This window comes from Bufo bufo, chromosome 4, assembly GCF_905171765.1.
Source record: "Bufo bufo chromosome 4, aBufBuf1.1, whole genome shotgun sequence".
In the NCBI taxonomy this organism is placed as follows: domain Eukaryota; kingdom Metazoa; phylum Chordata; class Amphibia; order Anura; family Bufonidae; genus Bufo; species Bufo bufo.
Genome location: NC_053392.1, coordinates 509880776 through 509907292, shown reverse-complemented (window position 1 = coordinate 509907292; position 26517 = coordinate 509880776). Strand labels below are relative to the sequence as shown.

General features: G+C 40.4%; 1 protein-coding gene across 1 annotated transcript in view; it reads right to left on the bottom strand.

The window, feature by feature from the left end:
* DTD1 (D-aminoacyl-tRNA deacylase 1) overlaps window positions 1-26517 on the bottom strand; it is a 171223-nt gene that overhangs the window by 107465 nt on the left and 37241 nt on the right. Inside the window, exon 4 of the mRNA XM_040429685.1 lies at window positions 22526-22623. Coding sequence (XP_040285619.1) covers window positions 22526-22623 — 98 coding nt within the window. The remainder of the gene's footprint in view (window positions 1-22525; window positions 22624-26517) is intronic.

Here is a 26517-nt window from a genome sequence, read left to right as displayed (position 1 = left end):
GGCAGGACAATCTGATCTAAATATTGGTCCAGGCCTTTTTTTGTATATTGCACCCTAGACTTATAAAGTTCCTCAAAATAGTCCACAAAAACTTTTTTAATTCCTTCAGGTGAACTAACTATTTCATCCCTATTATCTCTAATCGCCCCTATCCATGATTTCCCTTTCTGATTTTTTACTATACCTGCTAAAATTTTCCCAACCTTTTCTCCCTCTGAGGCGAGCTGAAACCCTTTGAAGAACAATTCTTTCCTAGTTCTCTCCATATAATATATTTTTAACTTTTTATGCTCCTCCTCCCATTTCTTCTTATTATTATTTCCAGTAGGGTTCGTTATACATACTAATCTTGCTTCTTCTAAGTTCTTTTCCAATAATTTCCCTTTTTTTTTAGTATTTTTTTTCCAATAATTCACCTTTTTAAACAGAGATCCTCTTAAATATGCCTTGGCAGTATCCCAAACTATCAATCTATTAGCAGAGTTATTATTCTCCTGAATTATTATTTTTTTTAACTCCACCAATATACTTTCTTTGTCCGGGATTAACGATAACCAATGAGGATTAAATTTAAACATTGGCAAATTTTGCTTTCTGTTCAAGTCCAATTCCATTACCACGGCACTATGATCGGATAAGGCCATGGGCAAATACTTTATCTTAATCCTATTTTGGGTCATTAAGTTTTTATTTCCCAAAATCATATCTATTCTTAAAATACAGGAATATGTTGCACTAGAGTGAGAGGGGATCTCTCAGAGGTGCTCCCACTGGCAGTCTGACAAAATATGAATAAATAAATAAATAGTAGTGGGGCACCCTCTATAGTAATGGGATCTTTATTGATGATGGAGTAAAATTATTAAACAATTAAACAATAGATAATATTCCGTAGGTCAAGGATATAATATGGTCCAGATTAAATAGCAGCTATAAAAAGGGACCTCATCTGCATGTAAACACAATAAAACAATAAAATCTTATAATATAATCCCAAAATTAATCAGTATAAATCTCTAAAACTAACAATCTGTAAAACCTCCAATGTTTTGAAATAATCGCAATAAAACAATCGACCAGATATATATACAAATGATGAAAGAATCGAATACTCCATCTGGCCGATTATTTCATCATTTGTATATATATCTGGTCGATTGTTTTATTGCGATTATTTCAAAACATTGGAGGTTTTACAGATTGTTAGTTTTAGAGATTTATACTGATTAATTTTGGGATTATATTATAAGATTTTATTGTTTTATTGGTTTACATGCAGATGAGGTCCCTTTTTATAGCTGCTATTTAATCTGGATCATATTATATCCTTGACCTACGGAATATTATCTATTGTTTAATTGTTTAATAATTTTACTCCATCATCAATAAAGATCCCATTACTATAGAGAGTGCCCCACTACTATTTATTTATTTATTCATATCTATTCTTGACCACGTTTGATGTGATTTAGAATAACAAGAGTACATGGTTTCTTCCGGGTTCAAATGACGCCAGACATCAGTCCAGTTAAACTCCAAGGCAAGTTTAAACAGATCTACATTTTGTATTCTTCCCCCTCTGCTAGACATTCTATCCCTGAGTGGATCCATTACAGCATTATAATCTCCGATCGCAATCATTATACATTCCTGTCTATTCAACATGAATCTATACAACTCATACAACACATATGGCTTATATGGTGGTGGAATAGATATATATTTGTGATTACCATTTTAACCTTTTCTACATTACATTGTAAGAAGAGGTACCTACCACAGTCGTCCACCTCATATGCAACACATTCAAATTTAATCTGATCATGTACCAAAATTGAAACCCCTCTAGAATAAGTAGTGTATACCGAATGGTACCCTTCCACAATCCATCTCTTCTCCAACCACCTTAAGGAATCTTTAACTAAGTGTGTCTCTTGGAGGCAAACGATGGCTGGCAGAAACCTCTTCATCCACTCAAAGATAGCATATCTCTTTATCCTTTCTCGCAGACCTCTTACATTTAACAAAAGAATCTTAATCATCTAGCAGAGGGGGAAGAGAAAGAGAAAGAAAAAGAAAAAAAAAGGAAAAACCCCCCACCCCTCTCTCTTCTCCAAAATACCTCCCCCCCACCCTTCTGAATAGCTCCCCCTCTACTAATCAGAAGTCGAGGCAGCTCCATTAGTTAGCATAATGGCTCCTTATCCCCCCTTATACCCCTCCCCCTCAAAAATCCATCCTGTCTGCCCATTCATTAGCTTCTATTGGTGTCTGGAAAAATTCGACCCTTCCTTTATATTCCACCTTTAGCTTTGCAGGAAAGAGTAAGCTATACTTCAAGCCTGCTTCCCTTAATCTCTTTTTTTGCGGTTATAAACTCCTTCCTACGTGCATTAGTATCTGCTGAATAATCTGCAAAAGTCTTATTTTTCCCCATGTATCTGATATTTTTCAGAGGTTCTAGCATCAGACAGTATTGTATCTCGATCCTTGGAAACTAAACATTTCACCAACATGGGTCTAGGGTAATCCCCTGGGACCCTCTTTTTCGTGGGAACCCTGTGTGCTCTTTCAATAGCGAACAGGGGAGAGAGGATACCCTCCTTACAATTCTCCTTTATCCATCGCTCCATAAATTCTATACAATTATCCCCTTCTTCCCATTCTGGAATCCCTACACATCTTATATTTCCTCTTCTCGATCTATCTTCTTGATTTATCAATTTCTGTTCCATCTTATTATTTATCTCTTTTAGAGATGCAACCTCCTTTTCTAATTTCTCAACAGAGTGCTCCAGGGACGGGATCCTTTTTTCCATCTCGTGTAATCGCTGTCTTATTTTCTCCAGCTCACCACGTATTACACTAACATCAGTTTGCACTACCCCAATCTGTGTCACTATACTCCCCATTACATTTTCCATCCTAGAGACGGTGTGAAATATATCTTTCATCATTTTTACATCCATCTCTGCAGCTAATACAGGGGTTCCTTGTTCCCCCGTGGTACCCGCATATCCCATTCTCCTGTGTCAAGATATGTGTCTCTATATCTATAGTTTTTTCTTTCTGTAAAGAAGTAGAGACTGGGGAATTGGGGATCAAATATTTATTTAAGCTATGCTGTTTTTGCCCAGTCTCTAACCCTGTTGCTGATCTCCTTCCGCTAGCGCCGGTAAGGCCGCGCTGTTCCTCTTTTTTCTTTGGGGGCATTTTTGTACTTTTCCCCTCCTTTCTTCTTTCCCTCCTCTCCTTCCCTTCCCCTTCCTTCCTCTTTCCCCTCTCACAATTGTTGCGACTATTACCCAGCAATTATCACAAAACGACAGTATTCTCTATCACCAACATTGAACCAAATAAAACCACTGTTTGCAATATATTAATGTATTTTCGCCGAATAGTCCAATAAAACAAAACCATAAACTGCATCTTAGTCCCAAAAAAAATAAATAAAAAAAAGTAGCTATTTAGAACAAAAAAATGTTAATGAGCGAGAGAAAAGAGAAAAAAAAAGAGTCCAGCTAGCGAATGGTTAATACAGTTTCTGCTATTAACAGCTAATCAAGTAAAACATCTCCAGGAACACTTTCTTGGTCTGAGTCCATTTAGTTGAGGAGGAAGAGAGAGGAAACCACAAATCCGCAATACTTAAGGCGACAGCAGAGGTACCGGCATAGTACCTTTGTAGGAGGGGGTTAGATTAGGAATAGTTAATCCATGCTTAATACAGAGAGTTAGAAGGGAGTTAGAAAGGATTAGTCCAGCAAGGGAAATTCCGAAGGGGGTTATGGTCGAGGTCAGGACTGTATTATATAGATACCTATAAATCAGTCCACTGTATAAAACGCTCCACCGCCATCAGTATATCTTCACCTCCCCTTTTCTTCCTTTCCCTCTTCTCTCACTTTCCTTCAACAAGGGATGAGGGGTAACCAATCCCCACAAATATATCATATGCTGCAAAGTATCTAACTGCCTCCAATTTCCACTCTCCAACTTTCCAACGCCACTCCTTTCTTGCCTCTGCGGCTGTAACACGGCTGTAACACGGCTTCCCTATTGTGGGAGAAGTCCCAGCTATCTGGCGAAACACCCTCTTCTCCTCTGAGCAGCGCTCACTGCCAATGACCACCTTCAGCAGTCAGCAGTCTTGGCTCCAACTCACACGCCGGACCGCACAGGGGGAGCACAGGGGGAGCAACTTCACAAATCAACATTTGCCTTTTCCGCACACCGGACCCCCGACATCAACCTCGCGCCAACTCCCATCAACACCACGCGGTAACGACACTGAGACCCTCCACTCCTCCACACAAGGGATCTCACCACCCTGGTATCAGCGTCCTCAGCAGATCTCAGTTCTCAGCAGACGCGGCGTCCTCATCAGACACATTGCGACGGCAGCAGCAACAGACGAGCGAGCGGGGCAGGTGGGCGGAGCCTAGCGTCAGACGCTCACATGCCTCACTGGACATGGCAGACTAACGACGCTGGTCTCTCATGAAAAGCGAATGCATCTTTCAATCTTTCCGAAAGACCATGGCAAAATTTACTTCAGAGTGCAGCATCATTCCAACCAGTATCAGCTGCCCATCTCCGAAATTCCAAACAATATTTCTCTGCGGACTGTTTAACCTGGAATAAAAGGCGCAGTTTAGATTCAGCCAGAGCAATACGATCCGGGTCATCATATATCTGCCCCAGGGCTACAAAAAATTAATTCACCGATCGGAGGGGCCGTGCCCCCACCGGCAGCGAAGAGGCCCAAGACTGAGCCTTATTCCTAAGCAGTGAGATGATGATCCCCACCCTCTGCTCCTCATCACCAGAGGAATGGGGAAGTAGGCGAAAATGGAGTTTTCAAGCCTCTCTAAAGCGAACAAAATTCTCACTTCCCCTCCTGAAACTGAGACACAGTTTTACGGAGATCTGCTACCTCCAGCGAAAGACCTTGCATGCGGTCAATCAAGGCTGAAACCGGATCCATGCTTAAGACGGTTTTGGCGGTTTATAATGTCACGGATAAAGTTGCAGATAGCTGGAACTTATAAATAAACGACCGACTGGCTTGATCCCAAACTAAGGAGCATATAGGTGAGCCTATAAAACCCTAAGAGCTCTCCCTGACTGCTATGCACATGTAAGGGTCTCAATGGTAGACGATTGCATGCCCACGTACCTAAGACTGTGTGAAACCTGAAAACCCTATAATAGTGAGGGGACACGACCACCGGCTCCCTGCACTTAATACGGACGGAGTCAGGGTCACCTAGAATCAAGCCAGCAAGGAAACACAATAAAGTAAAAGACTTATCTGAGCAAACAGCAGCAGCAGCCTCCAGCAGTGAACACTTCATCCAGGAAGTAGTATAAACCGCAAAGTGAGGCAGTATGGGAGGGAATATAAAGGAAGACGATTAGTCTAAATAAGTGACACCTGGCAGAAGGAAAGGAGATGACAAAGTGAAACCAAAACAAAGAACATCATACAAGAGGTAGAGAAGAACGTCTGCCAGACCTTCTCACAGAACTGGCGGTGACACACCCATTCACCATAGAGGTCCATTGTAAAAATTTATTTTTATTTTTTTACAGGACTCAAAAGTGTGGGTACTTAATCAGTAGGACTACATAGTTAGTTGTGTCACATCCAGAAGTCAATGAGGTGCAATGCTTTGAACATAAAAAGATGTAAACCAAACACATTCTGTTACTTTCTGTAATATAATCTGACAATTTTACAAAAAAGACAATTTGTTGCAGGAGAAATGCTTAAATAGATTCTCCTGTAGTCAAAAGAATACTAGATTATGAAAAATAACGTGTGCCACTTCTGCCCTCTGCTGGTAACTAGATTGTAATGCATGGAGAATACACTAGAAAAAAGGAATCCAGCTTCTTATGGAATAAAAAAAGGTTCCTTATTGGCTCATCATATAAAATCCACCAAAGTCACAGGAAAATGACATCACAGTGACGCGTTTCGGGCTACAAAATCCAGCCCTTCATCAAGACATAACAAATGTATTAAAACCATTCCTTTTATACAGCACAGGGTCCAACATCTTCTAATTAGCAAGGGTTCGTACCTGGAACCTAGAATGAGAACCATTCAGTGATCTAGGGGAGGATATCCAGCATCACAGGTGGTGCATACATATACATAATAAGAACATCTTAATTGTATTGCAGAGTAAGATCATGTTTTCTGTTTAAACCTTTTGGCATACAGGTATCAAGTGAAAACATCCAGAAAGTTTCCCTGCTAAGGAGTTTTTGTCTACGGTCCTCTCCTCTCATAGGCAATGTGACACCACTTCAATCCCCTGTGCACAAAACGCAGATGCTTCTCCTTTGTGAACAGTGGCGAAGTGGAAAGTCACTGCCGATACATTACGAGTCTGAAAATAAGGAATGTCACTAAGATGTTTTCTAATACGTATTTTCAACTCTTTCATGTGCATCCAACATACTGAAGTTTACATATTTTACATGTGATAACATACACAACAAATTCCGTGTTACAATTAATATATTGTTTTAAAGTGTGTCTGTTATTATTCACTGTGGATGTAACCTCCTTAGTAACGCACATATATCAGCAGCATATACATCTCCTACTATCACATTTATAGTTACCAGTGGTTTTTGGCCAGGAGCATGCCTGAGGGATAGTATCAGTAAACAAACTGGGACTAAGTTTTTGTCCCACCGTGGGTGCTTTTTTAGATATACACCTGATGCCTGCAGATACCACATCCCTCCATTCCTCATCATAATAGAGGACAGGGAGATGTTTTTGGATAATTTTGCATATGTGTGGATATTCTCTACTGTAATTAGTGATAAAAGCAGTAGGTTTTTTATCCTCCTGAGCAAAATTTGGTTCTTCACTTTTTGACATCTATAGGATTTTTTCATAGTCTGAGGAAAGATCAAAGACTCCCTATTTTTTAATCTGGCAAATTCGATGCCTTTATTAATATTTTGAAGTGTGTAGCCTCTACTGAGAAGTCTGTCCCACACAAGATGATTGGCAGAAAAATGTAAAAAAATATGGCTCTGAGAAAATAGCAAAACAAAAACAAGTGTAAAAGTGGTAAAATATCAAAATAAATTTGTATATAAAATTGGTATCTCTGTAATCGTACTGAACAGGCAGAATAAAGATAACATGTCCTTTTTCCCGTACGGTGTTCGCCACGATAACAAAACCCTAAACACAATGACAGAATTGCTGCCTTTTCTTTATCCTGCTCCCCAAAAAGCTAAATAAAAGGAGATCAAAAAGTTGTATGTACCCTAAAATAGAACAAATGATGATGACAACTCACCCCGCAAAAATATTAGTCCTCACACAACTCTGTCGATAAAAATATTTAAAAAAACGCATGGTTGTTGCTGCACAGGTGCCCCAGAGGCTGTTCAATAGCAACATGGGGCCCATTAACCAATCCATCAAAATCTATGCTGCAAAAGCCAAAAGATACTCTTTCACTTCTGAACCCTGCAGTGTACCTAAACAGAAGTTTACATCCACATTTATGGCATTTCAATAACCAGCAGTACCCACCTAACAAATAAAGGGTGTGAGTCTCAGATGGCATGAGCAAGTATATTGGGCACAAAAATGCCATATCTGTGGAAAACAATTTGCACTATGCACGGTCCAGTGCTCATTCGTTTCTGCAAAGTATCTGTGGCATCAAGTGTAGTTTGCAAAATGGGGTCACTTCTTGGGGGTTCCATTTATTATTTCATCCCAGAGTCTGACAGCATAAGATGCGTAAATCACCACAATGTGCCTCAAATGCACATGGTGCTCTTTCTCTTCTGAAGCCTGCAGTGTGCCCATACAGCACTTTACGATCACATATGGGGTGCTATCCGAGAATAGATAAATTGTGAGATTTTTTTTCTCTTGTAACCCCTTTAAAAAATGGAAAACCTGGGCCTAAAGCAAGATTTTCTTGTAAAAAATTTTATATCTCATGTTCACAGCCAAGTGTATCTAAATTTTATTAAACCCCTGTTGTGCCAAAGTGCTTACTATACTCCTTGAAAAATTAATTGGGTGTAGTTTCCAAAATGAGGTCACTTTTTTGGGGTTTCTACTGTAGGAGTACCTCAGGGTGTCTTCAAATGTGACATGGAGCCTGAAAACCATTCCAGCAAAATCTGCCCTCCAAAAACATATGGCACTCCTTCCCTTCTGAGACCTGCAGTGTGTATGGTCCTTTTCTCATGTTACCCCTTGTGATAATGAGAAATGTGGGTTTACAGCAACATTTTATTCGAAAAAAATAAAATTTTTCATTTTTACAGCCAAGTGTTTCTATATTCAATAAAACGCAAATCATTCACTACTCCCTTCAAAAAATTCCTTGAAAGGTGTAGTTTTCAAAATGGAGTCACTTTTTTGGGGTTTGCACTCTATAGGTACCTCAGGGTCTCTTGGCACTCCTTCTCTTCCAATCCCTGCCATGTGCCCAAACAGCAGTTTACGACCACACATGGGGTGCTGCTGTGTTCAGAAGAAAATGTTTAACAAAACTGGGTGCTTTTTCTTCTGTTGCCCCTTGTAAAACTGGGGGCTTACGCAACATTTTATTTAAAGAGATGATATTTTTCATTTTCACAGCCAAATGTTTCTAAATTCCATTAAAACACCTGTGGGGTCAAAGCTGTCAGTACACCCCTTAATAAATTCTTTAGAGATGTAGATTCCAAAATGGGGTTTCTACTGTAGGGGTACCTTAGTGTCCCTTCAAATTTAAAATGGTGCCCCAAAACCATTCCAGCTAAATGTGCCCTCCAAAAACTATATGTGTCACGCTCTAGTGTGGGAGGGAACCCCACACCGAACATAGGAGGGAAAGGGGAAAGGAAATAAGGCCTGAAAACTAGGGAAGGACACCTCCTAGTAAAAACTCTAATCAAAGCCCCGACTGACTACTAGTATGAACAGACCCCAGAGGTAGGTGAGTTCATACACAGGAATACCTAAAGTCTTATCTAACCCTAAAGGACCCTGGAACTAGCGACATGAATGAGACATCCTGTTTTTCCAAAAGGAAGGATGAACAGGAGTCTCCCTAAGGCCTAATACAAAAATTACAAAGAAATGCAACACATAGAAGCCAAAATACAAAGGGAAAGGTAGCACAACTTCCAAGAAGCTATGGCAGCAACAGGAATTCAGCAGAGATCCAAACACTAGCTATCCACAGGTCCAACTGAAGCTATAAACCACACAGCATTGTGGGAAAAACAACAATAAATACCGAAAGTTAAATGACCACAATAGCAACACCTGGAGGTTAAGGCCAGTACCAGAAACAACACAGACGCCTATTAATCCACAAGGTAAACATGTCAAATCAAACCATGTGTTGCCAGTCTCAAAGATCTCCTGCCACTCACTGTCATGGTGACATCCGTAATTTGAAATAAATGGATGAGAGGCTCAACACCTAGATGGATAGAGGACGGTGGGTGCACTGCTCACTGGGTCACCTACCCAGTAAAAAAAAGAGAGGAACTAGTATAAGGCAAAAAGTAGGCACAACCACCTTCTGGAGAATATAACAGTAATTTAATTAGGTGATAAAATTATAAAATATCGTGAATTAAAATAACATATCAGCAATACTAAAATATCATATCAGCAATTAAATTATAAAAACAGCAATTGAATCCAATAGTAAAATGAGTGGAGGATCCAGTATTCAAAACCAGCAACAATTCGATCCAATAATGAATAATAGCAGCATTGATGAAAACTAGCAGCAATGATGTGAACTGGCAGCAATGAAATGCGTATATATACTCAATATTCAGTCCATAACAAATGCTCAGTAAACTCTAGATGAATAAAAACACGCAGATGAAAGTCACATAAAAGGATGGTGTCTTTGATTATATGTATATCAAAGGCTACTGAGGAAGAGGCAAGTCGCCTCGAAACGCGTATAGTGAATAACTGCGGCTTCGACATTACTATTACTGGCCCGGTACTCCAAATACAGAAGAATTGTGCGCACAAAAGAAATTCTCAATACAGCTTTTTACCACATATAGGACCTGTGATACACAGGACCTACGGATCACCTAACCATAACATCAAACCAGCTGACTTGATCACCTGACCTGTCCATCAGGAAAATCTGACCTGCAGAGTCACCAGACACACCCACCAAGCTTTACAGCGGAGCGCTCCGAACACGTGAAGTCAGCGTCCTGGTAAATGGCTCTCCGCTTCCTGGATTGTGCCTGATTATACACGTGAGTAGGCAGCACCTGCCGATACTACTAATGGACACTCCAGTTGCAATCAAGCGGTAAGAGTACCATTGAGACGTGTCAAAACATTGAACACAGTATAATATTATGTGACTCCATACACTGGGCTGTATCAGATAACTGGCGGTGATCTCCTTTATCACAACCCTATATATTCAGTGTGGGACTTAATTTATATGTTCCTATAAGGAGACCTTCTACTCAAGATGAGAAATACGGGCCTTTGATTTACATATAATCAAAGACACCATCCTTTTATGTCTTCCAGATTCTGGATTCTGGAGTCCCACAATCCGAAACCACGTCAGAGGGAATGCCATGGAGTTTCAAAATGTTACCAACAAACACTTGAGCAAGTGTTTTCGCATTAGGTTGTTGGGCATTTTCATACGTATACAATATTATCTAATGACATTATAATCAAAATGAATGCTCATCTCATTGCCTTTAAGAATAAGATCAGCCTGAACCAAAGTTTTGTTATGTGGCTAAAAAAAAAAAACAAGATGAGTTCATGGCAAGTTCAGTTTAAAAAAAATAATAATAATAATATAATAATTGTGAACATAAACGGACATTGTATTTAAAAGTTAGTGCTAAAGATATGAGACCATCTGTAAGAAGTAAGTCAACTCCCTAAATCATGTCTGTCTGGAGGGAACATGGTTACTTGATAAGGACTCATGTCCTTGGAGCACACCTGCTGTATGAGCTTCAATTTATATATTCATAATTATATTGTATATATCTTTGCATGATATATTTAGTTTACAACATATGTTAATCAATAATTCATATAATGTGTTATCTATGTGTAACAATGTATCGATTTATATATGTTATACCATGTATTTACCATTTAGAAGGTACAGAAACAAGTTTAAGTTAATTGGATTCCAAAACAATAGTTATTCATGGATGTAGATAAATGAAATGTACAAGTTCCGATGCCAAGCATCAAAGCCGCTCAACCTATATTTCAAAAAGATAGGAGAAGACAGTCAACTCCAACAAGTCCAGGATATAGGTAATTAAAAGTGTAAGGAAAAGACCTTCCTCAGTGATTTATATGGAAAGGTCAAAAAGGTCCTGAGAACGTATTATTAGATGGGCAACATTATATTATTTCATTATTTGCTCTATACCATATTAGGAGTTGAAATAACGTCATGAGGTTATTAGCATACGAATACACCCACCTTACCTGATTGGGAATCCCTAATCTAAAGGGGATGATTCTTAGATAAGGGGGGGAATAATTATTCGTGTGCGGAGTAGCATGGAAGCGATCAAGAGAAAAGGCTAGCTAGTAGAGGAAAGAAGGAAAAGGCTAGCAAGAAAAGAAAGAGGAGAAGTTGAGGTCTATCAAGATGGAAGCCATAATGAGATGCGCTATGATGGACCACCCAGCTTTCCTAGGAGCAGAAGTGAGATTCCTGCTAGGACTTGGTAAGAGACACAGAAAATGATATTTCATTTTATTAAGACTAATTTGATAGTGTGGGTAAAATTATACCATCTAGATTGGCGAATAAATACATGATTAAATTAATTGATCATCTCCATGTTGAGATGTAGTCTTAGGATATTGTGAGGCTTCATTCTACCTGCAGAAGAATCTAGACTCATAATCTAGCAAAGCATTAAATAATTGCTTATATATATATATATATATATATATATATATTGATAGAACATTCTTCGCCAAGCTAAGTGATGGATTCCCACAGGAAAGATTTTTTTCAAATCCTTTCCATTTAAGATCCTAGATCCCTGTTATTTGTCTTAATAGTCTTACCAATGTTATATATGTGAAAATAGTCCAGGATGGGGCGGAAGGATACAGTTGTCTCTTCTAAGTTATATCCTTGAATGGATTTGCCCATCTTGAAGCCATGTGATGTGTAGTTGGTTAGGGGGGTGGAATGTATTTAGCATTCTATATTGATGTCTAGGATTAAACATGCCCATCCTGATAAAATGAGGTTTTCTCTGAACAGAAGTAATGTATATAACTTATGTTCCTACTTTGATATCCTAACCTAATAATAGCTTGATTATAATGTGACAAGTTTTTTCCACTCACATGTATTGTTAAGCTTGTAATGCTTTATATTAACGCTATATATATTCATTTGCATGTATCATTGTGTTTATTTACTTATATATGTTTATAACCTTGTAACCAATAAATCTGCATATTTTTATAATACCTGTGTATTATTGTGTAATGCAGAACTACATTTTATCATTAACGTCATCTCACGTCAAAAAGAACTTATTTATCTGAGGAAATAGTCGGACTCAGATGTGAATTGTATCAATTAGGTTGTCTACAATTCACCAGGTCATGATTTTAAGAATTTATGACAAATTTTATAAATTTAATTTTTTTATGATCATAATTAATAATTCTTAATTGAATTATTACCCCCCAGACAAGGTAGGCCAGACAACGCTATAAATTGCACCATTTCACTAAAACGATCAACCATCACCAAAATAACTGTCTTTCCTAACGAATTAGGCAGATCAGCGATAAAATCTATAGATAAATGAGTCCATGGTCTGGATGGGATAGGCAACGGAAGCAGGGATCTGGAAGGCCGAGTATGTGTCACCTTAGCGCGTGCACAGACACTATAGGCTGACACATAGTCCTCAACACACGCAACCCCGGCCACGAGAATCTAGGAGAGATGAGGTCGGCAGTGGATCTGCTCCCAGGGTGTTCCGTAAGAACCGTAGAGTGATGTTCCTCAAACACCTTGTAACGCAATTTCACAACAATTTCCAAGATGGGCAGGAATCCGGTGCGTCTCCCTGGGCCTCTAACATCTTTATCTCTAGGTCAGGGTATAGGGTGGATATCACCACCCCTTCCGGATTTTCAAAATCACCACCTCCAGGAAAACTATGTGACAAGGCATCTGCCTTGACGTTCTTAACCCCAAGACGATAAGTGACAGTGAAATTAAATCTGGTGAAAAACAAGTACCATCTGGCCTGCCTCGGGTTCAGTCGTTTAGCTGACTCAGGTAAGCCAGGTTTTTGTGATCTGTGAACACTGTGATCGGATGAATCGACCCTTCCAGCCAATGACGCCATACCTCGAAAGCCAACTTAATAGCCAGTAACTCTCTGTTCCCCACATCATAATTTTTCACTGCAGAAGAGAGTTTGTTTTTAGAGAAAAAGGCACATGGATGCCATTTACCAGGTGACTGACCATGCAATAAATCTGCTCCTACTCCCACCTTGGACGCGTCCACTTCCACAATGAAAGGTTGTGATACATCCGGCTGCACCAATATAGGGGCAGAAGAGAAGCACTCCTTAACCGCAGAAAAAGCTTGCAACGCCGAATCAGACCACACTGAGACATCCGTCCCTTTCTTAGTCATGTCAGTTAATGGTTTCCCCACTGTCGAATAGTTGTGAATACATTTTTGGTAATAATTGGTGAACCCCAAAAACCGCATAAGAGCCTTCAGATTTTCGGGTCGATCCCAGTCCAATACAGCACGGACTTTCTCCAGATCCATTAGAAAACCGGAGGACGACAACAGGTATCCCAAAAATTGCACTTTGTGTACAGCAAAATCACACTTCCCTAATTTTGCATACAATTTATTATCCCTTAGGATCTGCAACACCTGTCTAACGTGATCCTGATGTGTCTCCACGATTGGAGAATAAATTATGTCATCCAAATACACGACTACAAACCTCCCGACCAGGTGATAAAAAAAATGTATTCACAAAATGCTGGAAAACCTCAGGAGCACTGGTCAACCCAAAAGTGCCCCTCTGTCACGGCTGAGGATGGGGGAAATCCTCAGCCGTGTGCCGAGGGATGATGGTCGCTGCTTGACCAGGACAAACAGGATTAGGGAGCAGGTCACCTCCTACAGCGTCCCTCACCTGACCCTAACTCCTACCTGCATGGGCCGACCTTGAAGGTAGGAGGACCCATGCGCCGGAACCTCGGATCCCTATTCGCCCTCCGCCGGTCCCTAGGCTAGGAGTCAGAGTAAGACATCCTGTTCCTTCTGGATCCGGAGGAACAGGAGTCTCACTGGCCAAGCTGCAAGCAAGGGGAAACAAATGCAACCTATGGCAATGGCAGGTATTTGTCACAAACAAAGCAGAGACCTACCACCGACAACCAAGCCTGGAACCCATGTGGATGTACTGCCCACAGACAGCAGGACTCAGCACACAAACACACAACACACAGGAACCCAGGACCACAGGTGCAATAAAGAAACATAAAACCAAACACATCTTCCAGACACCAAAGGACATATATTTAGCTTATGACCAGAAGGTTGGCCCCCACTGGCAGTTGGTAAGTAACCAGGAGGATGTCTACAGCCAGCATGGCTGAAACACCCTCTCTGGCTACTGCCTACAACTGAGGCTTTATAGGGCCAAGAGGCCACACCCAACAATCAGACACACCCCGTGACTCACACACACTGAAAGGGAGTTAACCCTTCCAAAACCACAGAAGGGAAAACATAACTTAAAGGGGAAGTGTCCAAACAACAAACACACTGTGGCTGTTGCCGCAGGCAACGACATGGGTGGCAAGCGTGTCCTGGGAGTCAGCCCGAAGGCCGGGACACTGCCACCACATGTACATCATACCACCAAACGTTGCCACGGACAGCCACAGTGCAGGGAAAATGTCAGTGCACACCAAACATAAACAAAGTGCACACAGACATACAAAAGTGCTTACAAACGCGCACACAACTCCAAGGGAACCGCACACATAGCTGTTGTCCGCGGCAACCGCACTTGAAGCTAACAACCTTATGCCTCAAGCTGCGGTTGACCCTACAATCCAAAACCGCAGGCAACAGTATGCGGCTCCCAAGGAGTCACGGCCAAAACCGTGGCCGTGACACCCTCAGGAGTATTAAAAGCTGTCTTCCATTCATCCCCTTCTTGATCCTGACCAGATTATATGCCCCCCTTTAGTACAACTTGGAGAACACCTTGGCAACAACAATCTGGTAAAAAAAAAATCAGGAATCAAAGGAAGAGGGTAAGGATCACAGACAGTAATCCGATTGAGTTCACTGAAAGCCAGACATGGCCGAAGAACTCAGTCTTTTTTTTTTAACAAAAAAATAAATAATGCTGCCACTGGAGATTTGGAAGTTCTTATGTGTCCTTTAGCCAAACTCTCAGTAATATACTCTCTCATGGCCAGTCTTTCAGGTCCAGAAAGGTTATACAATCTATATTTGGGCAACTTAGCTCCGGGAATAAAGTTGATAGGACAATCATATTCCCGATGTGGAGGTAAATCCTGGTATCCACTCTCAGAAAATACGTTGGCAAAATCAGATATAAATGAAGGCAATGTCTTAGTAGTTAAAACAGAAAAATCTGTCTAGCTTGCCAATCGATGGTTGGATTGTGCTTGCTCAACCACGGCAAACCCAGAACCACTGGAGAAGGGAGACCCTTCAACACAAAACATGAGATAAATTCCATTTTTAACACTTCTGAGAATCAATAGCAAAAATGTAAAATATTTTTCTCTAATGCACTCGGTGACAACCCGTGCATACGGATGAATTGAGCACCAATCAGGTTCACTTTCGGTGTCGATAAACACCTCAATCCCCACAGTTTTTGACTTTAGCGCCACCTCAGCAATCAGGGGAAATCGGGTACTACCAGTCAAAGAAAAATGCACATTTTCTGACTCTCCTCTCACCCCTCCAAGAGTCAGATGGGAATTAAATGTACTTTTTTTAACGCTGAATGTATGGACATACTCCGATAAAATGTCCCTCCTGTCCGCAGATTAAAAAAAACACACTCCCTTCTTACGACCAGTATGCTTAAAAGCGCATCCAGGAGTAGCTCCCCCTAACTGCATGGGTTAGTCCCCAGACCTAAACTCAGGAGTATCTTCAGCCAAAGTGTCAAAGGAGGATGTTACATCATGTGACAGTATGTCCTGAGAGTGGAGGCCCCAAGATCTTTCTCTCAGGCGTCTATCAATGCGTATGGCAAGAGAAATAGCAGCCTCCAAAGACACAGGAGATTCATGAAAGGCCAAAGTGTCCTTCAGCCTCCCTGATAAACCCTGAAAAAACTGGCTACGGAGTATCTGTAGCCCACCCAGGGCTCCAGAAGGCGACCAAAATGGTCGCCAATGCGACTTAGAATTTACAAATGGCGACAAGACTTTTAGTCTTGTCACCATTTGCGACTAGACCCGCCGCCGCAGCTCTGCAGTTGAATACAGCGGCGGGGCACAGGAGCTGATAGTTCTTCTCAGCAGCGCAGTAGAGAAGGAGTCTCTCCCTCCCCCTGTGCTGCCCCTGCCAATGCGGTGCGGTACCTGAGGGGTTAACTGCAGCGGATCGCAGCTCCCTGTCATAGAGGTCGGGTGCCGGCTATTTGATTCCAGCACCCGCCTCCTGTATTTGTATTAACAGGTCAGTTATCTTCATTGGTGGCGCAGTGCATTCCCCCCCAACACCTTAGTATAATAGACATTGGTTGCGCAGTGCCAATGAGGGTTAAAAAATAAATTAACTTACCTCCTCCAATTGATCGCGTAGCTGCCGGTCTCCTGTTCTTTCTTCAGGACCTGTCAAAGGACCTGTGGTGACGTCACTGAGCTCATCACATTGTCCATTACCATATTGATGGATCATGTGATGTACCATGTGATAAGCACAGTGATGTCACCACAGGTCCTTTGACAGGTCCTGAAGAAAGAACAGGAGAGCGTCAGCTACGCGATCAATTGGAGGAGGTGAGTTCATTTTTTTTATTTTTTAACCCTCAATTGACCTACTAAGCATTCTGTATTAAAGAATGCTATTATTTTCCCTTATAACCATGTTATAAGGGAAAATAACACAGTGAATAGACTGTCATCTTAGCAACCATGTGTGAAAATCGCACCTCATCCGCACTTGCTTGCGGATGCTTGCAATTTTCACGGCGAACCTTTTAGAGACCGAGTGCCCAAACTGCAACCCAAAACCCACTTATTTATCGCAAAGTGCCGACACGGTAATTCACCCTGAATACTACAGTCCAGTATAGTGTATCTTCCATGTACTTTATCATTTATCTATAATACCCTGCCTACATTCAGTGCACTGCCTGCGCTGTTCATAGTGCGCCCTGCGCTGATGAATGGCAGGAAAAATAGTAAGTAAAAAAATATAAATAAAACACAAACACTAAGGCTACTTTCACACTAAGGCAGTGTGATCCGGCCAGATCCGCCGATCTGGATGTGACTGAAAGCACTTGTGAGACGCATCCGGATGCGGATCCATCTCACAAATGCATTGCAAGAACGAATCCATCTCTCCGCTTGTCATGTGGACAGAGGGATCCGTCTTGTATCTTTTTACACATTTTTACCGGTCTGCGCAGGAAGGACAGATCCGGCATTCCGGTATTTTGAATGCCGGATCCGGCACTAATACATTCCTATGGGGAGAAATGCCGGATCCGGCATTCAGGCAAGTCTTCAGGCAAGTCTTCCGGCATTCAGGCAAGTCTTCAGCGCTGCGTCCGAAAAGTCCAAACTATTAAATTATAAAAAAATATCTCCTATGCGGTGAGCACCGTAACAGAAATAAATAAATAAAAACCATGCGATTCGCCATTTTTTAGTCACCTTGTCACCCCAAAAAATAGTATAGGACTGTTCTATTATGGGCCGAACGTTTCATAAAATGCGAAATGCACGCGGCCTTTTTTGGTATTTTTTATATTTTTTGCGTGGTATTGAGTATCGCAATACTTTTTTAATGGTGGCGAAAGCGAATCAAAATTTTGGTATCGAAACAACCCTACGCCGATCTGATCGGCGTAGCGTTGTCACGATACCAAAATTTTGATTCGGTTTAGGTATTTTTTTTAGTCTGGAGCACTGCCACCTTCTAAACTCAGAGCAATAAATCTCAGCAGAACGATCTCCCTGATGATATCTGATCCGGATCGTCATAGATAAGACCCAAAGCCTCGAAAAATTCATCCACTGACCGGAGAGACTTTGATCCGGTCGGCAGAGAAAAAGCCCATGACTGAGCATCCCCCTTAAGCAATGAAATACCCACACGACTCGCTGTTTAGCATCCCCAGATGAGTGTGGAAGTAGCCTAAAATATAGTTTGCACGCCTCCCTAAACAAAATGAAATTATCACGTCCCACAGAAAATCTGTCGGGGAGGGCAACTTTATGCTCCAGATAGGCCTAGTTTCCACCACCAGGACCAACAGCCTGTGGTCTCTGAATCTGCGAGACGGTCATGCGGAGATCGGCTACTTCTAAAGACAGCCCTTGCAAATGTCCTGCCAGTGCAGCAATTGGATCCATGGCCTCACTCGAACAAAAAAAAAAACAATGGTTTGGGGCGGTTTATGTCACGCTCTAGTGTGGGAGGGAAACCCCACACCGAACATAAGAGGGAAAGGGGAAAGGAAATAAGGCCTGAAAACTAGGGAAGGAAGATGGACACTTCCTAGTGAAAACCCTAATCAAACCCGTGACTCACTACCAGTATGAACAGACCCCAGAGGTAGGTGAGTTCATACACAGGAATACCTAAAGTCCTATCTAACCCTAAAGGATCCTGGTACTAGCGAGAGGAATGAGACATCCTGTTCCACCAAAAGGAAGGATGAACGGGAGTCTCCCTAAGGCCTAATACAAAAAAAACTAAGAAATACAACACACAGAAAAGCCAAAATACAAAGGGAAAGGTAACAACTTCCAAGAAGCTATGGAAGCACCAGGAACTCAGCCGAGATCCAAACAACAGCTATCCACAGGTCCTATAAACCGCACAGCATTGTGGAAGAAACAACTATAAATAGGGGAAGTTAAATGACCACAATAGCAACGCCTGGAGGTTAAAGGTGCGGCCAGTACCAGAAACAACACAGACGCCTATTGATCCACAAGGTAAACATGTCAAATCAAACCACGTGTTGCAAGTCTCAAAGATCTCCTACCACTCACTGTCACAGGGAGGTCTGTATGTCTCAGTACGTCCCTGACAATATAGAGTTCCTTGTCTTTCGAGTCCTGTCGTATGCCCATACAGCAGTTTACGACCACATATGGGGTGTTTCTGTAAAATAATTATTGAGGTTTGTTTTGCTGTTAACCCTTGCTGTCTTACGGTAAAAAATGAATTGAAATGGAAAATCTGCAAAAAAAGTGAAATTTTGAAGTTTCACCTCCATTTTCCATTAATTCTTCTGAAACAAGTAAAGGATTAACAAAGTTTTTAAAATCAGTTTTGAATACTTTGATTGGTGTAGTTTCTAAAATTGGGTCATTTATGGTTGGTTTCTACTACGTTAGCTGCACAAAGTGACTTCATAACTGAATAGGTAATTAAAAAAGTGGGTTTTGGAAATTTTCGTAAAAATTGCTTCAAAAATTCTAAGCTTTCTAAATTCATAAAAAAATTAAAATGACATTTACAAAATGATGCCAACATAAAGAAGACATATGGTAAATGATAATTAATAACTATTTTATGAGGTATCACCATATGTGTTAAAAGCAGAGAAATTCAAATTAAGAAAATAGTGAATTTTTCAAAATTTTCCATGAATTATTATTTTTTAAACAAAAGGCAAAACATATCGACTCAAATTTACCACTAACATCAAGTGCAATGTGTCACGAGAACTGTTTAAACCCATACAACAGCATTATATCAATACACAGTTTACAAAGATAAAATAAATATGGAAAGACTTAATTAAAACCATTAAGACTGAAGCGAAGCTGTGCAGTCTTGTTTTATACAATATGGAGGTCATTTACTAAGGCTACTTTCACACCTGCGTTTAGGTCGGATCCGTCTGGTATGTGCCCAGACGGATCCGCACCTATAATGCAAACGCTTAGATCCGTTCAGAACGGATCCGTTTGCATTACCATGAACAAAAAAAAATAAAAAAAATTTTTTTGCTCATGATAATGCAAATGGATCCGTTTTGACTTTACATTGAAAGTCAATGGGAGACGGATCCATTTGAAAATTGATCCATACTGTGTCAAATTCAAACGGATCCGTCCCCATTGACTTACATTGTAAGTCTGGACGGATCCGTTTGCCTCCGCACGGCCAGGCGGACACCCGAATGCTGCAAGCTGCGTTCAGGTGTCCGCCTGCTGAGCGGAGCGGAGGACAAACGGAGCCAGACTGATGCATTCTGAGCGGATCCGCATCCATTCAGAATGCATTAGGGCTGGACGGATCCGTTCGGGGCCGCTTGTGAGCCCCTTCAAACGGAACTCACAAGCGGAGCCCCGAACGCTAGTGTGAAAGTAGCCTAAGCTGTAATACACCTAAATTTGGTGCATTTCAGGCGGAGATGGCAGCACAAGTTATAGTAAATGACCTCCTAAGTACCTCTGTGTCTATAAATACCGCTAGACGTCATACTTTATTTAGGAGACGAAGATTGCGCGTAGATACAGTGATATTTATTAGCAATAGTCACTTCCTAGATGCAGATCTCAATCAGTTAATCAAGATGAAAGAGACACAAGTAATACAAGGACACGTCTGCTGCTCCCAACTGAGCCAGTGACGATCATCCGTAATGCAATTATATTTGTAACAGCTCTTCTATGTCTAGGAGTTTCCAGGTCATTTGTGTCATCTTGTCTGTCTGTTACTCCTCACATTGTACAGCAATAACCACATCGAAACTGATTTATAACCCCGCAATTATACAAAAGACAAAAAATAATCAAAAAAACACACACATTCTCCTTTATTTTTTTAAAGTACAGAGTTGCATTAGACACCACTGAGCACACACCAGATTTGCACTAATACTGCAGTGCAAACAGTCTGCAGACAAAGTGAAAGTTCTAGAAGAAAAATAGAAAATGTTTCATAAATAGCAAATTAAAAATTTTTTTTTTTTTTTACTGACAGATGTGTGCGAATTAAAAATTACTACTTAAACAAGGCTCGATAATGAGGGACCTGACTTGGTTTGAACAGCTGATTTCTTCTGTAATACCAAAAAAGGTCACCTCCTTAATACACAGTTGATTTCCTGTAGATCCTCACCTATGCTTAGGCCTGGAAGAAGGAACTGGGGGAAAATTTCAATGCATCTGAGCATCAGCTGATTTACACACATTGCTATGACCGTTCCAGGTTCATAATCCTGCAAGAAACTACTGTACCTACAAACTCGTTAGTAGATGGTAGAAAACACCAGTACTCCTACTCCTTACAAAAAGCATATCTTGGACACCTGCAGATGATGCCTTAAACATCAGAGCTCTGTGAGGCCATCAAACCATATATGCCCTGGTTCCCTACCAATAACTTCACTGGTTCAAAACTTCATTGCCCAACCCAACTCAAATTCATATAAACCACTTTGGCTCCAATTGGTTCTTGAGACCTAGGCTATGATTCCATTACACTGGCTTAAAGCTGTCCCCTACTTATTCCCACTGGATACATAAGGTAGCCCAAATTGCAAAATTTGAGGAAATGTTTTCATCTGAACTAAGAAGCCACCACACAATTCTTAAAACCTGGTCCCTCTGGTTATCTTACTTCAATACCAAGATCTAATAGTCCAGCCAACATCATCCACACATTCCCCTATGAACTCTACATTTTAGCAACAGAGCCTCAGAGGGAGGGATAGATCGGTGACTAGAACTTCATTACACATGTTAGTCTTATGCCATATGGGAAATATTAAATGCTTAACTCTGAAACAGTTGCTCTGCTCTATTGTGATCTCTGGACCATATGTTTATATCATGCACTCATATACTGCTAAGAGTTTATGTACCTGTGTTGAAATGTAACTGATATTTGTGGCTATGTACTATGCCTTTGCTAAATGCATCTTTGCTAAATTATATTGTTCTCACATTCTGCTATTTGGAGATGAACGACTGTGGAGATGTTATTTTGTTTGCTCTGTTTTTGAAAACCCAATAAAAAATGTTTAATGAAAAAAAAAAAGATTTTAGCCCAAAATGAGCAAAATGTAATGATAAAGAAGTCCTGAAAGTGTGAGAATAAAATGTAATAATAGAAGATGACCATATTTTTTGTACTGTACACCACAACCCTTACCAACCCACAACACTTTTTTTTTTTTTTCTGAAGTGCATTGCCTTGGATCAGCATTTCTTTTCATACATCTGTAGTCAGTTACTCACATGTTTTGGGTCAGCTGTTGAGGCTGGGGGCTCCAACTCTATTGTAACAGGGCCATCATTTTGTATGTGTACTTGCATATAGGCTCCAAACTTGCCATCTGAAAAATAATAAAAATTGTTATAAGTTCCCAGAAAGGCAGCCATTAACTCACATTGCCTTTAGGCCTCATGTACACGGCCGTGTTCTGCTGTCTACAAACTGCGGATCTGCAAAACACGGATACTGGCCTTGTGTGCCATTCTGCACACTCCCATGTGTTGCAAAACAGACACTCGGATGTGGACAGCACACAGTCTTTTGCGGTCTCATAGAAATGAATGGATGTACATTAGGCCTTATGAAAAGTGAAGGAGCATTTTATTTTTCAGTTTCAAAGTGTTTTATTGTGAGAAGCTGGTATCCCAGCCACATCACAAATAGATAGATAGAACACAGGACATAACAAAGCAATCCCATACAGGCTAAAGAAAAAAACTGTAAGATAAAGATACAAGTGGATAGCTGATGGAAGAAAGGAAAAAATATATAGGGGAAGATTTTACTATTCTATAGATGCTGTAAATTTAGACACTTTTGTCTAAATCTATACATGCCAGTTTGGCTTAGTCTGAGACAGAATCTTACGCCAGAACTACTAAGCCACATCCCTTTTCGTGAAGACAGCCCCCGTCCCCCTTGTGGTAAGCCAGACCCCCTTGTCGACATTGGTGTAGAGGATTTCTCAATAGCTAGATGAACCAAATTGCACCATATTGTACCAGTTTGCACCAAATCGCACTCATCTGAACCAAAACTTGGAACACAGTGTCTAGGTGTACTGACATTAGTAAATGTGAGTCATGAGATATAAAGAAGGTGGTCATAATTGTAAAGTGAATTGCTTTCTGGCATTGCTTCTGGAGGCTTCAATTTTGTTCAAATTAAGTTTATTCTATGTTTGATGATTTGTAAGGAGAGTGAATTCTATCTACATTTGGCAGCCATATGTATACTAGCTGCAAGTGTAAAGAATTGTACATGCTTAAAGGGATATTCTGGTTGTTAAAATATATTGCCTATGTACAAGAAAAGGGATATATATTAGATCAGTGGGGGGTCCTACCCCTTACAGCCCACACACACAATGGACGCAAACTACCACTCAATTCATCTTTATTGGAGCTGAGCGATGTACTCTGTTGTATCCGATACTCCTGTAGAGATGAATATAGTGACAGTGCACATGCTCGACCTGGCACTCCATCTCGTGGGTCCCCAAGGGCTACGGGGTAACCATTCTCATGATTAATGGTTGCTCCCAGTGGTAGGATCCCCACCAATGTAATAGTTATCCACTGGATAACTACAGCATGCTGAGTTTTTTAAAGAAGCAAGAAAAACACCACAAAAAATAAAAAATTGTTCTGTATTTCATATCTCCCATAGACCTTCAGCTAAGATATGGAGCTGGCATTTTTACCCCATAAAACCTACCAAAAAATGCAGTTACAAAAAAAAATTAAGTGCAGAAAAACGCTGCAAAAAAAAATTTGGGAATCCACCCTAACGGCCTTTATTCATCCAGTCGTATGCATAGGTTGGGAGTAATTTCTTTTTTAGCCAGAATTTGAAAATGAAAACACTAGAATTGGCCAATTTAGAACACAGAACGCTAACAATGCTCCAAAAATGAATAATCTACAGGTGATTAAAGTGTTACTTTTCAATATTCACTTCACTTTCTCTTCATAATTGCGTGCAGACTCTGTGCCGGCATCTAGGAGCTTGTGGGCTTCATCTTGCTCCTCATATGCTGCCCCTTGGGACGGAAGTCCTTAGAGTATAATCTCAGCTGAAAGCGTTATGTATGTAATTACCTGCACCTTACATATGAGCTATTTGTGACGTTATTCCCCTGTGAAGAGGCCACTGCGAAACACGTGTTGGATGATGTATGCACTGATTTGGCTAGATGCCTAGGTATATGGGTTCACTTATGACGGTGTTACAATATATGTATAAATAATATTGCAAGTCCTGGATTCCACTTTCTTTGTGTTTTTGTATTGCCGCTATGTTATAATTTCATTATGTACTTTTTTTAAATAAAATATACCGTAATCATCTTTATATATTTGGTTGTAGTGGAGTCATTCTTTTTGATAGGTGTTATTAGTTTATTTTTTGAGCCAGCCTTCTGAAAAGAAAATGCTAGAATTGGCCCATGTAGAACACAGAACACTAATGATGCTACAAAAATGATTTATCTACAGGTGATTTAAGTGTTTACCAAATAATAAAAAAAAATGACTGGCTTTTCAGATTTTTAGTCCGCACAAGACCTGCACTGATATTTTTTTATTCCATTGTCTTTTTACATTATTCTATACCACCATCTGGTGTCAAAAGACTGTACTGCACTGTAAAGTGGAAAAGCATAAAGAGAGTTTTGGCACATGCTTTTGAATACGCAACAGCATGGATATCATGTTCTTTATATCCAAAACTACTGCAGATGAAGCTACAGGTGAAACTCGAAAAATTTGAATATCGTGCAAAAGTCCATTTATTTCAGTAATGCAACTTAAAAGGAATTGCATTAATGCAGCTTAAAATTAGAATTTTGTGAAAAGGTTCAATATTCTAGGTTCAAAGTGTCACACTCTAGTCAGCTAATTAATCTATACCCCCTGAGCAAAGGGTACCTCAAAATTGTGGCTTTGGGGTTTCATAAACTGTAAGCTGTAATCATCCAAATTATAACAAATAAAGGCTTGAAATTTCTCGCTTTGCATGTAATGAGTCTATCTTATATAATAGTTTCACCTTTTAAGTTGCATTACTGAAATAAATGAACTTTGCACGATATTCAAATTTTTTCGAGTTTCACCTGTATATTTAAGGACATGTCCTATTTTGCCTTCAGGAGAGTGATTTTATTTTATTTTTTTTGTTTTGTTTTGTTAAAATCAAGAATTGCTACAGACAAACAAACACAAAAGCCGACCACCTCGTGTGGTGAGGTGGCGGCATCGGCGCTAGGGTGGTCGGCTTCTTATGTGTTTGTTTGTCTGTACCCTACACTCAGAAAGCTCCTGATGAGCAGGCAGGCAAAACACCTAGAGGAAGCGCGTGTTAGGGAAGACTTTGACAAATTAGGATGGGCTGCTAAACAAAAGGCGCTACACTATTTTGTGGCTGCTGGAGTTCATTGATACATGATATGGACAATGGTGGGGCGATATTGCTAGTGAGTCACGATCAGGCCACTGGCGGATTAACTATTTGAGCCCGGCCCCACACCTTATGTTCTTTAGTGATTCTCCAGAAGCAACCACAGCGCAGTAGATGTTACATTGTGGCAACTAAGTAGAGACCAGTTAACAAGCGCTACAGCATACTGGTATTTCTATACACTTGGTGGACTGCTACATTGTACTTGGCAGAAACCAACTGTGGGTAGTCATTCATGACAACGAAAGCTGTTTTCAATAACACAGAGCAAATGTCCTATGGGAGTGTGTTGATTATCACACACCTGGATAATAGTGTACAGTCGTGGCCAAAAGTTTTGATAATTAGATAAATATTGGAAAAGTTGCTGCTTAAGTTTTTATAATAGCAATTTGCATATACTCCAGAATGTTATGAAGAGTGATCAGATGAATTGCATAGTCCTTCTTTGCCATGAAAATTAACTTAATCCCCAAAAAAACTTTCCACTGCATTTCATTGCTGTCATTAAAGGACCTGCTGAGATCATTTCAGTAATCGTCTTGTTAACTCAGGTGAGAATGTTGATGAGCACAAGGCTGGAGATCATTATGTCAGGCTGATTGGGTTAAAATGGCAGACGACATGTTAAAAGGAGGGTGATGCTTGAAATCATTGTTCTTCCATTGTTAACCATGGTGACCTGCAAAGAAACGCGTGCAGCCATCATTGCGTTGCATAAAAAAGGCTTTACAGGCAAGAATATTGTGGCTACTAAGATTGCACCTCAATCAACAAT